Raw genomic sequence first — 16929 nt, forward strand, 5'->3', positions numbered from 1 at the left:
ATTTGTTTATGGTGCTTACCGTAACTTGGCCCAGACCAGCCAGACATACCGCCAGCAGGCTTCGAGTTATGCTTCTCGAAGGTACCAAGTAATTGAGCTTCCACCAGTTGGAAGTCTGCTGGCTTCATCGGCTTGCACTGGGACATACCGCTAGGACGCAATGGTATGTTACTGTGGAAGAACATATATGGTTATAAATAACTATTCTAAAGGAACTATTACTGGATATTTAAAGATAACTTAGTAGAATCGAATCACTATTGAGAATTAATAGTTCTATAGACAAAGTATACTATCAACAGAAACAATAATTATGGACGAAGTTGTCAAAAAAAATTATATAGTAAAGAGTTTGAAGTTGATCCACCAAAACGTTAGCCAAGCCCTCATCACATACAGAATGAGACGTCTAACAGTTCCTACACATTATTGAATATCAAGAAAACAGTTACAACTAACCTTCTGTCCTCCAAATCCGGCTGATAGAGAGCATCAGCGAGCTCTATCAGCGTATGTAGCTGTCTCGGAGTAATGAACACAATGAAGGACCCAAGTAATATATTAATTTCGACTTTAGGCCCCTCCACTTCCGAAGTATGCTTCAATTTCAAGGCCACTTCCTGTTCTCCCAACAATTTGGCAAATAATATCGGATCGGGGTGATTGACCTTCTCAGGCGTCGATTCTCTCGACTCTGGTCGACTCTTCTCTTCTTCAGGGATAGCTTCTTTGAATGTCTCTGTTTCTATGGTAGATATCACACTTCTAGTTTCATAGAAAACATCCGAAATGGTGCTTTGAAAGTTCACGTCTGGAGTCTCTTGATTCTCGGTTTTATCAACTTGTGAGGATATGGACTTCTCCATGATGAGACTCCGTGCCATAGTCCGCAGTTTTGATGGGAACTCGTCTGTGTATAGAGTGACTCCATCGAATTTAATTTTTTTGTTCGTGTATGTTGCTACTATGTAGGTTTTCGGCTTGTCAGGATCTGTTTCCCCCGGGGTCGGTTCCGTCCCGGCTTCGTCGAAGTAGTCGATACTAGAATTACATGTATTTGTTAATATACATTGCGGTTGATACTAAATGCATATTGTAGAATATAGTTATCTATAATATAAAAGGTTTTCCTTCCTGACGCTAAAACTCCAGAACGCACGAACCGATTTCCACGATTTTACATTCGTTGGAAAGGTCTTGAGCTCTGTGAGGTTTCAGTTGTTTTGAACAAACAACGAATTGATTGAATTACTGCCAATTTCAATAACATAATACTGCCGATTTTGCACATTAGTTCTATAGAGTTTCTGTCAAGATTGGATTAAGACCGGTTATTGAAATTGGCAGTTAGAACAATTGATGAAAATTAACTGTCATTAATTTTAAATAATTTAATTCGAATTAAATATAGTAAAATTTAATGATTCATTTAGAGCCATAATGTAAATAATAGAACAAGTCTTTAAAGATTCTATTTTCATCTTATACTTTCTTTGGACAAAGAGATTGTACAATAATATCATTTTATGATCTATCTTCTTCGAAATAATCACACAAACCATTACAATAAATGAACAAGCTAATTAAAACCTTAACGCCTTCATAATACGCTACATTTTACTCTAACAACAGGTCATAAACAGAGATTTCAATTTCAACGTGAATACGTATGTAAGACAGTAAGATCATAACAATTAACAAGCTAATTAAAACCTTAATGCTTACATAATATGTAACATTTTCTCTTGTAGAGTAAACACAGAGATTTATTATTCTATATTATGTTAGTAGCCTTGAATACCGTTACAATTAGGATTGGAATTTATTTAAGATTGCGATGTTGACTCATACATATTGTGCATTGATAAATACTTTGTTATATTAGATGTACTCTTTCCAGTAATCGTTGTGTTAAAATTAATTATTATTTGTTTGGTAAACGTGATCTTTAATTATGTTTGTTTAAGGATGCTTTTCCACCAGAGATGTGCTATGTTGCGTTGCTATGGATGCGTTTGACTTCCTACAATCATATTCATAGGTAAACAGTGTAAGCACCGGGTGGAAACGGAGTCAGCTAAGTTATGTTTTTTATATGCAAATTAAAGATACGCATCTTTCCATATATTCCATCCATATTCCATATATCTTTCCTTATAAAAAATGGCTATAGATGCGTGTTATGGTCGCAGAGCTGCGCATCTTCCTCGCAGAGCTACATAGCTTAGTATTAGTTGAAATGGTCACATAGTTTCACAGCTTAGCTATTAAATCTTCTTATCCTAGCTACGTAGCACATCTCTGGTGGAAAAGCACTCTAATAGTTAAGTTATGACTCAAAATCATGAGGGAATCTCGTGTTATTGAGGGCATAGAGTAGCCAAGTCACAATCAGTAATTAATTTACTTCTTACTAGGTACTATACCTACTCGTACTAAGACGAGTTTGTTTTACGTTTAACGAAATCGAAACGAGAGTTCGTTCGGCGCTCTGATTGGTTGGATCATTCACGCCCGCCAATCAGAGGGTTGAATGCGTTCTCGTTTCAATTTCGTTAAACGTAAAGCAAACTAGCACTAAGGGTACTGGTCTATTGATTAATATGATGAAGGGTTGAAGTTAAGAACAGCTGGTACAAATAAACAGTATCATGATGCATGATAATAACACTATAGAAATAAACAAAAACTATGTAAAAATTACAAAATTTCTAAATGCCCTTCCTCTTTCCTACGAATTTTATAATTTGCTGTGTCCGACAGGGTCCGTAATTGTGACTAAATACTGTATTATTCAACACCTGTGTATATTATGGATGTAATAAATACTTGAATTCTTGAAAAATACTTAAAAAAATCAACATTTCAAAACCAAAAACGCTGCATACAAAATTCGTGTTTATTAAGCCTTTGACTGCCAATAGAAAACTGTTGAAGGCAAATCCTCCGCTAACGTCGGTCACTGGTGACCCCCGTGGCATTTAAAGAGTTAAACATCAATTTTGTAACATCACGTAAACAGAACAATGAAATCGGAAGTAGACTACATCGTACATAATACTATACGCAATGTTATATATTCGACTATTTCAGTAGAATAAACGAAACAATGACATGTGCGATAAATCGAAGGCCGTCGATTCGTCGAGTTAAGATTATTCTAATCAGACGTTCGGAGAGAGGTCAAGCGTATTGACAAGGAAGTAGCACTGCATACAATGTCGTTTACTTCGGACCTTTTTGAATTAAACTGGTTTTGAATTGTGACGTCATTATTGGAGTTGGTTCATCAATTAGGCGTATGTGTCTATTGATAGACATGGTACTTGTATCGATGGGATTTTTGAGCCCAAGGCCCTTGAACTGCTTTGTAAGGGCAATACGCTGTATTGTTATCTATGTAATTTGTATTATGATACTTTGTATGACCAGAGGGCTTAGTACGAGTTTGTTTTACGTTTAACGAGACCGCGTTCTGATTGGCCGGCTCCAAAAAAAACCACCAATCAAAACTCAGTACGCGGTTTCGTTAATTAAATGTCAAATAAACTCATACTGATACATTACAATACAAGCCTCCGATATAAAAACGTGATGGAGATTAAAGAAATATGCAAAGAGAGTAGTAGTTGTTTTTGTCTACCCGCATTGGATAAAGATGTGGATTTATATATGAATGCAAAATATCCATTTGGCCCATTTGTAGTGATGTCCTACATTAGTACATTATTGCCCTATAATGTGCCATACTGCGTCCGTCCCTTACCTTAACTTAGTGACCTCTTTAATTAATAAAATTAATGAATAAATACTCACTTCTTTATATGGACCTCAAGTGCGATGCCTCGATCACCGTTTTTCGGTACATGTTCAATACGAATTATAGTGTTTTCAAATTTCACTTTGACACGGCTTAGTACTGAAATGGAAACAATGGTTTTAACATACATATTCTAATATGTAGCTTTACTTAGTGCATTTTCATACCCTATTTACATTACAATGGGTAGGTGAGAATCAAAAAGGGTTACTTGAAGGGAAAGTATATAAATATAGTATGTTAACTAACAGAGGGCGTTCCTGTTAACCCGCAATAGTGTAGCATCCATACATGCTAAAAAAAAATATTTCCATTAAAAAACAAAACAATTTTATATTTTTAAATGTTAAATTATTCACCAAAAATTTTAAATCGATACGTAAAAGAAACGCTCTGTGCACGCGTAGTTGAAGGAAGGCAACGTTGCAATTTATTGCTTATTTTTCTATGCTGATATTTTTATTTTAATCTATTAAATATAGATTAACGAGTTTAAAGGAACGCCCTCTGTTACTTAGGCGTAGCCAGGTTTTAGTATCGGGAGGGGTTCAAGAAAGTAAAACGAACAAAACTTCCTTCATTCATGAGAATATATATATTAATATACCCAGTTACTAGCTACTTAAGTTTCATCTTAACCTTTCGGGGTGGGGTTTAAACCCCTCCGGTTTAAACCCCCAAAACCCTTACCCTATGCTCTGTTAGTTAACATACTATACATATAAGATTGTACTGTTGTTTATTTGAATTGTTTACTTGCACTAATATGTCAGCAAATAATCGTTAGAGACTAGACATATTATACAAATTCTTTATCTTAATTACTAAGTATGAACTTGTGGTTGAGCAATTTAGATAACTAACAATGCAGACTATGAAGCCAATACAAAAATGAGATGCCATAATGCCGATTGTACACTGTGTCACTAAAAAAGAGAAGAAAGCTTTACGCCCAAAACAAATGGTCCTTTGCTCAATGATATTTTTTTTTTTTTTTTAAGGGACAAGCCCGCCACAACCTCCCATACCGCTGCAACTCCTGTAAGCCAGGATCTACAGTAGATACAACCATGAAAACACCGGAACATTGAAGTCCGGCGCGTCCCAGGGACATGAATGACTGTCTTGGATCCCGCAACGAAATAAATCAGAAGATATTATTAGAGGAGAAGAAAAGAAAACGATAGTTTCCACTTCCCTCGGTGAATTTAATGCAGGAGACAGAATGACTTAAGCCTTAAGGCACAAAGAGACTCCACAACTGGGAGAAGCCCAGTCGCCAAGCACCACGGAAATTTGACTTAAAACTAAGTGGGTCCTATGTGTGAGCTGTTATACTTGCTTCCAATAATAGGTATGGCAAAAACGCCTAAACGCACGGAAATTCGTTCTAGACTCCACAAGGTCCGTATAATAGACAACACCTGATGAAACAATTAAAGTATCTAACATAGTGTTACGCTCAGATTGCCAGAGACCACACTCCCAGAGTATGTGATGGGCGGATTGCTCATGTTGCAACTCCGCTGTCGAACATTGGCACCATGGTGAATCAACGAGTTTAAATGAGAACAATTTGCTTTTAAAGTTGCCATGGCCAGTAAGAAACTGGGCAACACAGTGATCCACCTCCAGCCATGTCCTCTCCAGTCGCTCATGCACGGATGGAAAGAACTGGTAAAGGTGACGGCCCTTGGTAGAAGATTCCCATCTGCACTGCCATTCAATTAGAAGCTCATCCCAGACGTCCGTTAATGGCTTAAGCAGTCTAGCAATTTTGTTTCGATCACGTTGTGCTAGAAAGTTTGCGGAAAAGTTAGGTCTCGCATTGTAATACATAGCAGCACGTCGCTGCACCTCAAGATCGACTGGAAGTAGTCCCGCGAGCACAGGTAGGGCCTCTGTGCTAACCGTCCTATAAGCCTTACACAGAAAGATCAAGGCTAGACGCTGACCTTGAAGAAGCTTCCGCCGTACCGCGCCTATTGTGGCCCTATCAGCCCATACTGGTGCCCCGTAGCACACGCATCCCAAGTAGGTTGCTCCATATATGGTTTTGAGCGTAAGAAAAGAGAGACCCCAGGTAGCCTTCGAAATTCGCGTGAGTGCATAGAAATTATTTTTGGCTTTCTCACTAATAGCCTTAATATGTTCAATAAAAGAAAAGTTTTTTTCTAAGACTAGACCGAGATAGCAAACCGACTCCTTTCGTTTTACGGGAACGTTTTTGAATTTAATGGACGGCCATGATTTTAAGTTTCCTTTAAGCAATAGCTGGTAAGTTTTATGTGGTGCAAAAGTTAATCGATTACGTTCACCCCAACGCGAGATCTCACCGAGGCAGTCTTTAGCTAGATTCTCCAGTCCGGCGCGGGTATTTGACTGTATTAACAAAAGGCCATCATCCGCATATCCAGTCAATGTACAACCAGAAGGAAGGGGGATCGCGAGCAAATCATCAAACCCTAGATTCCATAGATACGGGCCAATAACCGACCCCTGAGGACATCCCATCGACAATGACTTCGACCGCGAACAATGACCAAGTTTCAGTTTTACAGAACCGTGAAGAAAATACGTGTATATTAGTTTATATATGTTACTAAAACAGCCACGCCCTTTAAGTTTTAGGAGTAACATTGGCCACCACGCGTTATCAAAGGCACCGGAAATGTCTAGAAAAATACCTACTACATATTTGTGCTCAGATGAATTCACCGTGGTTCGGACAGAGAGAGCCGCGTCAACAGTAGATTTACCTACAGTGAAGCCAAATTGATTATTGTGAAATTTCGGTCCACCGGGCATTAAACGAGGAACGATAAGCCGCTCAAGGAGTTTTCCTAATGATGGTAAAAGCGTAATAGGCCGGTATGACTTAGGGTCATCGGGTGGTTTATTTCCATTCTTAGGTATTATGCGAATGAATCCACGTCGCCATATACGAGGAAAGACGCCCTCCGCTATACAACGATTAAAAACGGTCAGGATCGCATCAGCCGCAGATTTACACGCTTCTATTATCATTTTATTTGAAACCTTATCCTCACCAGACGATTTATTCAAAGGCAAGGTTTTAACAACAGTTACGAGCTCGTTGATGGTAGGAAGATCAGACACCGGTGAGTCGGGCGGTATAGCTGCCCACGACCTAATCTGCTGATGATAATCATTGTCTGTCTCGGATACATCGTCAGGGATGAGTTCATCGAGTAGAACTTCCGTTGTCTCCTCAATACCAGTGGTGTGAACATTGTTGACTTTTATGTTCTGTACGAATGCCAGATCGACGGATCTGTTGGCTTTGAACTCATGGTACAGAGGCGACCACGGACCCTCGCTTTCCAGCCTCTGCACTACTCTCCGCAACAGGTTACCCTTGGCTTTCTCAACTGAAGCCCTATAGCGTGACCTGGCAACTCTAAACGCAATCAATGCTTCATCAAATGCAAAACCTGTGACTTTACGTTTCTTTAATCTATTTAACTGTTTACGCGCTCTACGGAAGCATTTACGCTGTTCAACCAGATAATTATTCCACCAGTCACATCTCCGCGTACTGGTCAAGGATCCCCGACCAAACGCAATGTCGGCACAGTAAGTAAAAGTATCCGACATGATTTCAGCACCTTCTTCGGCCGATAGATCTCCGCGAGTGAAGTCTGTGGCCTGAGATGCAAATAATAAGCTAAAGAAGTTCCAGTCCACGCCCTTAGTTTTATATCTAAAGCCACTACTGCAAAGTGTTGGACCCTGGGGTAATCCCGAAACAAATTCGTACACGATCAGGCGATGGTCACTACATGACGCATCCGGTAGGACACGCCACCTATCCAAGCTAACGTCCGAACTAGAAAGTGTGACGTCAATACAAGATTCGCCCATTTGGCTGCAAAAAGTAGGTGGTGCATCAGGGGTGTTATGTATGGAGAGATTCATTTCGGCAATGAATTCTTCAACGGCACAACGCCGTTCCATGTCAGTAGCCCTAACCTTGCCATACCATAAAGATGAAGACGCATTAACGTCGGCGCCAATGATAATTTTGGAGCCGGAAAGTGACTGCAAGACATTACGGAGGTGATGAATGTGAGGAGTAACTGAGTCAGAATATTGAAAGTAACAGCTCACAACGTAAAGTTTATAGTTTCCCGAAGCAATCTCCGCCACGGCACAGTGTGACGTCATTAAATTAGTTATAGATGTTACTGTAAAATTAGGTGATCTCGTGACGTAAATTCCAGCTCGTGACCTACTGTTCAGCTGCACTACCCTGTGCCTTAAGTGGGCATTTTGATACTGTTCTTGAACAAGTACTATGTCAAGTTGATAGTCGACTATTAGTTTATCTAATTCGGACGTCGCAACCCTATCATTGTGGAGATTCAACTGTCCTATAGTCAACCTATCCATGTTGTTATTTAATAAGTTGTATTTAAGATAAGTTGTTCAAGTTTCGCTTTGTAGGTGCCACACTCGGGCGAACCACAACGGTGGTCGTGAGGTTTTTTAAAGCGTTTACACGCCACGCATGTCGGTATAAAATTTTTATTATTTATATGAGGGCAGTTGTCGGTCTCATGCGACTCGGCACAATTAGCGCAGGTGGGTGTTTTTACAGAGCAATGCTTTCTTACATGACCGAAATGCTGACACAAATGACACTTTACAATTTCAACATCATCGATGAAACGGCAAGTAGCCCAATCTATAAAAAGTTTGTCCTTTGTTGTAGCCAGATGTTTACGTATATTCGCGTCTAATTCAATGCCAACCCACTTGCGACCGTTTTGCAAAGTACGCCGGCGGGTAATTTTACAAGATTTAATAAAATCTTGCTCCTTTACTTCGATTTCCCCACTAATATTTTGACGATATAGTGAGGTCAAAAACGCGGCGTCCTCCATAGAACCAGGGACGTCCTTGACAAGGATACGCGGCCTACGACCTTTTGGCTTTTCCAAACGCAAACCGGCGGTACGAATCGCTGCTACGGACTCAAGTTTCTTTATTTGCTGCTCGTTAGCAACACGCAATACGACACCCGACTTCGCGGTTTTTTTCACTCCTACAATTTGGAAACCGTCGTCGCAGGGTTTGATCGCCTTCATGAGCGCCTGTTTAGTCGCCGACGACGACGCAAAATCAGCCGAGCGCTCGGTTGTGGGGTAGGCGACAACACACGGAAGCGGCGCGCGGGATTCCATCGCGGGCGCGATCTTGCTGGGCAAACGCAGTTTTAACGATTCGGCATATGACATTTTATTATCGACCGTTTTTTTTTCCGCTGTCGTGTAAGACGACGACTTACACCTGTCTAACTCACGTTCCGCATTAGACAATTTTGTCTCGACGCAGGACGATTTCACTGCTAAGATCGCGACTATACCCGTGACCCGCTGGGTTAGCTCAACTATAGTGGTTTTGCTGCCAGTTGCTAGCCGCGAATCGAGCACGACTTCATTAATTTTCGACAAAAGTTGGGTTGCCTCAGTCATAAGGTCTGTGTAGCCCTTATTACTCTCACTCGCCGGGGATGACAAATTCGGTGAAACGCAGGTTTGCACACGCTTGGACGACCTATCATCGGGAGTCGCGTACGTCGGAGACTCAATCTCGCTGAAAAGCCGCTTCGAGCTACACGGCGGCGATCGCGGAGTTAATCGGCTTTTTCGAAAGCCATCGCGATCAGGCGGGTCATTGTGCGACGACATCGTTTATAAAAACTACGAGTACGATTATTCCCGGTAACAATTGAAAACAACACAGCTTAGTACGACTATAAAGAAATAAACTGTAAAAAATCACACACAAATTTATATCCTGTCACCCGCAATAAAAGAAATAAATGGACTTACCGAAAGTGTGCTGAATATAACGTAATTACGTGGATTAATTCACCTAACTACTTACTTATACCACACTCAGACACAGGGCGCACAACAAAAACAACACAAACCGGAATAGATCACGTAGATAACAGAACACAAAAAATAATAATTAGGAGCAATAAAAACACCACTGCACCGTGCGCGCGCGCGGAGGGAAGTGATAGCTAGAGAAGCTAGATAGATAGAGAAGCTCAATGATATTATAAGAAAAAAGGTGTAGATAGATTTTACGGTGTTGATTCCCCCCTTCCCAATCCCCGATTCCCCAACAACCCTTAAATTCCTAACCCAAAAAATGCCGGCAACGTACTTGTAATGCCTCTGGTGTTTCAAGTGTCCATGGTTGGCGGCGATTGCTTACAATCAGGTGATACGTCTGCTCGTAAAAAAAATAACCGCTCAGAAAGTGGCGCATTAAAATGTGGATAATTGGCAACGTTTTTGTAGTATGAGACCGTTGGATGAAAAATACTGATGAACTGTAAAGTATTGTATGTTGAATGTTAAAGGGAAATCCAGTTATGACATCTCTTTGTATTTGCTTCATGATGCGGCTAAGCATTTTGTGAAATTCTCAAAATAATATACTATACGAAAATGCTAAATCATTCTTAGAGTAAAATGAACATCTGTATAAATAAGTTATTAAAAACAAAATGTATATAATATACATCAAGTATTATGTAAATGTTGACGTACTTGAGTCTATGGCATGAGCAAACATCTCGATGCCTTCGACGGGTTGGGAATCCTGGGGACCAACCTCTTCCTTCAGGCACTCAGCGGCTAGTTGCATAGAAGAGGACATGGAGGACCACATCGACTCCAGCATTGATGACACTGTTCAAAAATAATGTATGTTTTTTCATATAGTAAAATTAACAAGCTAATTGAAGCCTTAGTACTTTGGGAACATGTTGCATTTTCTCTTGCAACGTTATGAAGAGGAATACAATCTTAAAACATCTTTTTTAAACTACCCACTTATGCATAGTGTTTACAGTACCTATTTCTTCATCTTTTTTTTTAAATTGGGGTAAGTCATCCAATTGCTTCTCTTTGGATGAGGCGAGGAGAGTCACGACTTTTATTGAGTAAAAACCACCCCGTTCCTACTCCTGCTCTCAGACCTGGTAACCCGCTAAGTAGTCCGCAGCTCCAGGTCAATATATTTCTTCATCTTTATTGTACATTCTTATTATTTGTATTAAATGATGGTGAATGAAGTAGTGTGGTGGGTATCAGCTGTGGATTATCGACTATTGGGGGCCTTCAACTCCCTCAAATTAAGAAAGGAATAAAAGTATCAATGCGAAAACAGAAAGCATTTGTTTATTTACATTTAAAGCATGGGGTAGGGTGCATTTAGAAACAGCGAATTATTGATCGAACCCACGACACATTGCGCCGCAGCTGGTCGCCCAGTCACAGTACCAATCGATCTATTGTACCGTGCCCTATGTAGGAAAATATGTGTAGCACCCTATTTAATGTAAAACTAACCAGTATAAAGTGACATTTGATTGCAAAGAAAGATCATATGTAGTAAGACCATGATAAACTGGTTATATATGGCTTTATGTGTCGTCGTATATACTTCTAACAATAACTACATTAAGTTCGGAAAAAGTGGGTACTTTTTTGTATGTATCTAATTACCCTCTTTGGGATAAGAAGCGTGATATTATGTTGATTAACATTGTCTAAAACAAATAACACAGTGTACCTACACTACATTGTACCTACACTTTATGTTTTTATTTGATGTAAACATGAGTTAGTCAACAAATTATATAATCTGTCTAGAAGAATACTAATGTCTGTTTATGTATGAAATAAACAAACAAAACAGTATAATATTTTTTGGGAAGTATTGTACAATCAATTACATACCTACATACATTTAAAATTAAGCACAAAATTGCAAGATTAATTACAAAACTCTAATTAATAGGTAGCGTGGGTATGTGCAAATTTTAAATATAACATCCTTTACATAAGAATGGAATTTAAAGTATTGTTCTAGTGACTTTGAGCTGTTTATAATTAATTCAAGATTAGATTTTGCCAACAATACCGCCTTTGGTAAAGGCTGAAGGCTGTTTTAGAAATGATCTGAGTTTATGTGGGTAAATGTGTAGTGATACTAGCTTTCCGTGGATAAAAAGTAGCCTAATAACTTTCGTGAGACATACTCAATTATTAAAGTTATCGGCTTACCCATGGAATGCGGAATGTTGCAGCAATTCTAGCATAGATTGAATCTAGTTGAACACATCGTCATACAGTTACGCGAGTAAGCCGATAACCATAATAATTAAAAAGTAGTCTGTGTTTTATTCCAGACCATAATCTACCCCTGTTCCATATTTCATCTCAATCACTTCAGCCGTTTTGACGTGTTGGGGTAACAAACAAACACAAAATCATAAAGTTTTATATTGAAAGTACAATATTTACCGCATTTTTCATCACCTTCATATAAGTCCCCGATGAGTCTTTGTGACAAATAGTTCATATACAAATTACGTTCTATTTAATATGTGGTAAAAATCGATGTATTTATTGTTTTAATGAAGTATGTTTAATTAACCGATTAACCGATTTCCAAAAAAAGTGGAGGTTCCCAGCCAGTATATTTTTTTTCTAGTGAAAGTAAATGTGTAGGGTAGAAGTAGAAGGCCATAATTTTTTTTAAATCCTTTATGGTTTGTTATATTACGTATGTTGTGTGTAAGCAGAAGACTTAAAGTAGCTCATTATATTGCTAAGAGCACTTAGCATCATTACTTTCATTACTTAAAAGGGAAGACAAAGATCACATAATTTTTTCGTGACACCCACTTTTTGTCAATAATTATCAATACCATGTAATCCTGTATAAAATAGGCAATTACAAATTTAATGAATACCCGAACATAATCATAATAAAGTTACCTGGTTCAGTTCGCACTTTCGGCTGTACGGTAAGCGTCAATCCGTTGATTTTGACAACGGAGTCATCTTTAAACAGTGTTGACCATGGGATGGAGACCATAATCTCCTTCACATGGCCATCTACTATCTCCAAGGGCCAATTCTGTGCATCTCCCAGCTCGTTGAGCACCTAAAATATAAAGCCATCATGAACCTCTTTACAGCCGACAGGTATATTAGGCACAATAGAAAATACATTGTTTTGCATAGATCTATGTTCTGGCAGACTGACAGGCTATACTACTTATGTTTTTTTGATGTTTCAAAAGTACCTGTTATGGATTTACAGAAATAAATGGTAGTTGACATTCTTTATAAAAAAAATGATGAAAAAGTGTCTCCAACTTCTTTTTTCTATTAGGGTCTGTGTTAAAAAAAACGGTTCTATAGTTAGTAACCTTTTTTTTTATAAGAAGTTGTCCTACACAAAATATTTTTTCTGTGTTATGGTTGTTTTTATAATAAGTACAGAATTTTGCATATGCATTATATCCTGACCTGGGCTAACAATTTGTGAATAAAAACAAAGAATTTTGTTATGTGCGGGATTGAAACGACAGTTTGTTGAGTAGTGACTAGACCAGTAGTAGTTTGGATAGAATTATATTAGGAAACTCATGATTTTATAGGTCTATATAGTCTAATTCTACCCCCTAATGTTCTAGAAGGAATTGTTTTCAACCAAACATTCTTACTTGGAACATTTTCTGTAAATAGATTTTAATTCATTCATTATTCTGCTTGTTGACACAGCTATTCTAATTTAAATTACATTTTTGTTATACTGTCTTGCAGTATATTTTCATGTGGTCACTGAAGTGTTTATTTTTGCAATCAAAAACAAGTTTTATCTACATATTAATATGATATTAAATAACATAGCATTTATGAAATTGAAATTTTTCTTTGTTCTCCAATTTTTTTACTATGGGGGTAGTTTTAGGTAAGTATAATTTGCTTAATTTTAATTGCTTTTCTTTGGCACTAATGTAAATTTTATTGTTATTTAGTGCATTCAATTAGTATAGAGCTATAATAGTATTCAATTTACATCATTACATTCACGAAAAATACATTTTTTTCTTTGTTCTCTAACTTATCAACTATGGGGGGTAGGAGGTATTTCAATAATTTGGCCAATTATCACTAATGTGAATTGTTATTAAGTGCATTTAATTAGTGTAGACCTGTGTTTGACAATTCGCTCATTATCAAGGCAACGAGATAAGGCGAACATCAAGAATAAAGAAAGGAGAGACATCTTCACGAAAATTGAAACCCACGTGTTAAAACAACGCAGTGATAAGCAAGAACAGGCATGTTTATGAAGTCAGTGACGAAATATGATCACGATCTATGTTGTCCTTTGTTTGAAATTAAAGAATAACACGTGCTAGTCCGTATTGCGCATATTTTATTGGCAAGTTTGAACACACGTTTATATTGTAACGCAAACTTAAAACAAACCTATTTATCGCTGAATTTTAGAGGAAATGGAGCAATACAATAAAATATACTCACATCGCAGTCAAGGCTAACATCGCTGACTGTCCCAGTACCATTGTACAAGTCGACACTCAGCTGATCCAAAGTCAGTTTCTCTTCGAGGAAATTGCCCAAATATCGTTGTAGCAGATACCTGCAGGCTCTTTTTTTAATATTTTCAGACCATGGTAGATACCACATCTTCAGAACTTTTTAAAGAGCATCACACTGAGAATTTTTATTTTTGTGCGTAATGACTATTGTGATTTGCGTGCGATTGACTCGCGAACGTAAATAAACATAGCGTTCCGTTACATTCAGATATCTGTCAAATATGGCAGTGTCTAGTGTTGCTTACTACAGAAAATATTATGTCCCCAAATAAAATACATTACTAAGTTCTCATTTTTTGTTTTAATTATAAAAATAAACGTCGGGATTATTTCATAATAATAGTTTACAACAATAATAATTTGATTTATATCACGGGAATTAACGATAATAATTAAATTGTAAAATGCATCTGATTTTGAAAGGACTAGGTAGTGTTTTCCGATACTCTCAATTTTCTATGAAAGAAATAAATAGCTAGAATTAGCGAAGTTAGCCATGTAGACAAGACATGTTGAAATCGCCAAAGAATTAGTTAGTTTCCTAGGTCAGTAAACTACTTCAACGTTTCAATACAACAAAATATTTTAAGTACGTAATAAAATGATATTTTTTTAATATTCCTTTGATAATTTTCTTACAGAAACAAAACATAAGAATTGAATCAAACAGATTGAGATTTACTACGTTGGATTTTTTTAAACTGATATGATATAAATATTTCGTTTTGTTTGCTGTACCCAGCACCTTGTACAGATATTTTATCCTTTTTTTCTTTTATGGGCAACAGAGTCATATTTTTACCCCAGGTTTTGGGTGAAATCTCCTAAGTTGGCACCATTGTTATTGTCAATTTGTCGTTGAACTATTGTCTTAGCGACAGCAGGACAGCTTTATGCACATTTCATTAGTGCAAGTGAGACAGTACTATTATGTTGGGTTACATGCCTTAAAAAATTATAAACTAATTAATAAAGTTTTGGATATTCACATTTTTGCATTAATTTTAATTAAAATGATTTTATTAATTTGCTACCTACGTTTCTGTGCCAAAATAACTAGACAATGGAAAATGAGAGAAAATAATTTTAACGTAATTTCTTTAACTGTTTATTGTTTATAATGAAATTATTACATAACTAACTTTTTGTAGAAATAGTTAAATTACTACTACGAATTACTGTCATTAATAATTATGTTAATCAGTTAACTGTTATTTTATCTCGAAGGAAAGGCATGTAAGTATGTTGCGGATCGTCTCTGCCAACTGTTTTCGGCGACGTAACGTATTGTTTTCCCAGATTGCATGAGTATATAGTAAGAGAATAAATTACGAAATTAAGATGCGTTGGCAGATATAACGTTCCAGAAAATTCAGATCTACCCACACCATCTTCCGAAAACGCAAAACTGCTTGTATTGTTAATTATAAGTATGATTTCCACTCTTGATATTTTGACTAATTCTGAAATTATTAAAAATCATGCGTTAGTTTAGCAATAATAGCAAACATATTATTTTTCTTTATTTAGCAACATAATTTTATATGATAGTCTTCATTACGTTGAATGCCATGGGATACAAGGACAACATGTGGGTCACGATCATCACTTCTCAGTGGGATATTATGTTGCCTACCCTGTTTCGAAAACCTGTGCACGCCACTGGCTGTCGGCATTCAAAGGCTTAATTGGAAACCTATATATATCTTTAAGCATAATAACTAGATAAATGCTTTCTTGGAAGATAAACGTAGACAGAAGAGTTTTTTCGTGCGGGAATCGAACCCGCGACTCGATGCGATACCCGGTTGCCTAGCCATGAGCCAATCGTGAAGTCTCATTAATTCAATAAGTAATAAAGCTTAAAGAACCTAAAGACTTAAAGAACCTACCATTATCACACCTGTAGTAAATGTCTAGAATGCGATTCATTGCTATTTTTGCCCAAATTTTCTGATCAGTAAAAAGAACATTTTCTGAAAAAATAAAGATTAAATAATGTAATGACTATACCTATTTTAATAAGTAATAGTTTATTTAATAGTTTATTAGTATGTACCAGACGTTTGAGGTCTGAGGCAGGGTGGGGCAAATGCTCCACTTACATCCCCGGCAACGTCCATACTTAACTCTATGGACTATGGTATATGCCATGGTTATGATTGTATCTAGTAAACTGCCACTAAATAAAATAGCGTAAAAATAAAGTGATTACCTTTACAAGTGCCCAATGACATCAGTATCTTATAGTACGGATGCCCAACTGATTGAATAGTCCTCATAAAACGAAATTCTCTTGTTTCTTGGAAAATAACTGTTGTCAAAAATAGGGTTGTCAAATTGAACAGTTTAGCTCGCATTGTGAAAGGAACGACTAGATACCAAGTAAAGTCAGCTAAGAATGGACCATAGTAGAGTATAGTATACTTAGTTTAAGTTTTATGGAATGTTATGGAAACAAGACCTAATAAATGTATTGTTAAGTTCTAGGTAAGGATCATGGAGCACCCGATATGGTTATACAGTGGGCAAATATAAGATTATACATATTATAGTCTTTCTAGAACTTCATATAGTCTACAGCCGTGACAGAAGAATTAAATAAAAAAGCGAATAACCTAAGTGAATAAGGAAAATAAAGAAA

General features: G+C 37.3%; 2 protein-coding genes across 2 annotated transcripts in view; both read right to left on the bottom strand.

Moving 5' to 3' along the window:
• The window catches only part of LOC118275885 (autophagy-related protein 2 homolog A), a 44939-nt gene extending 30452 nt beyond the window's left edge, over nt 1-14487 (bottom strand). The window contains 6 exon segments of the mRNA XM_050695233.1: nt 20-171; nt 460-1041; nt 3817-3919; nt 10411-10551; nt 12649-12817; nt 14209-14487. Coding sequence (XP_050551190.1) covers nt 20-171; nt 460-1041; nt 3817-3919; nt 10411-10551; nt 12649-12817; nt 14209-14373 — 1312 coding nt within the window. The 5' untranslated portion in view covers nt 14374-14487.
• A 139-nt stretch (nt 14488-14626) lies between these two features.
• LOC118275889 (uncharacterized) lies at nt 14627-16671 on the bottom strand. Its single transcript, XM_035594012.2, has 3 exons — nt 16501-16671; nt 16178-16261; nt 14627-15748 (listed from the first exon to the last, which is right to left on the bottom strand). The coding sequence occupies exons 1-3, from the start codon at nt 16643-16645 to the stop codon at nt 15486-15488; spliced, it is 492 nt and encodes a 163-aa protein (XP_035449905.2). The 5' UTR covers nt 16646-16671; the 3' UTR covers nt 14627-15485.
• Nucleotides 16672-16929: the final 258 nt, after the last annotated feature.

The sequence above is a fragment of the Spodoptera frugiperda genome, chromosome 8, assembly GCF_023101765.2.
Source record: "Spodoptera frugiperda isolate SF20-4 chromosome 8, AGI-APGP_CSIRO_Sfru_2.0, whole genome shotgun sequence".
Classification (NCBI taxonomy): Eukaryota; Metazoa; Arthropoda; class Insecta; order Lepidoptera; family Noctuidae; genus Spodoptera; species Spodoptera frugiperda.

What these genes read in the sequence shown, in the direction of transcription:
- LOC118275889 (XM_035594012.2), bottom strand. Translation starts at nt 16,645, where the DNA reads ATGCGAGCTAAACTGTTCAATTTGACAACCCTATTTTTGACAACAGTT. An exon ending in GTCATTGGGCACTTGTAAAG is followed by an intron (nt 16,262 to 16,500) that starts GTAATCACTTTA and finishes TTATTTTTTCAG; the next exon opens with AAAATGTTCTTTTTACTGAT. An exon ending in TTACTACAGGTGTGATAATG is followed by an intron (nt 15,749 to 16,177) that starts GTAGGTTCTTTA and finishes TAATAATTTCAG; the next exon opens with AATTAGTCAAAATATCAAGA.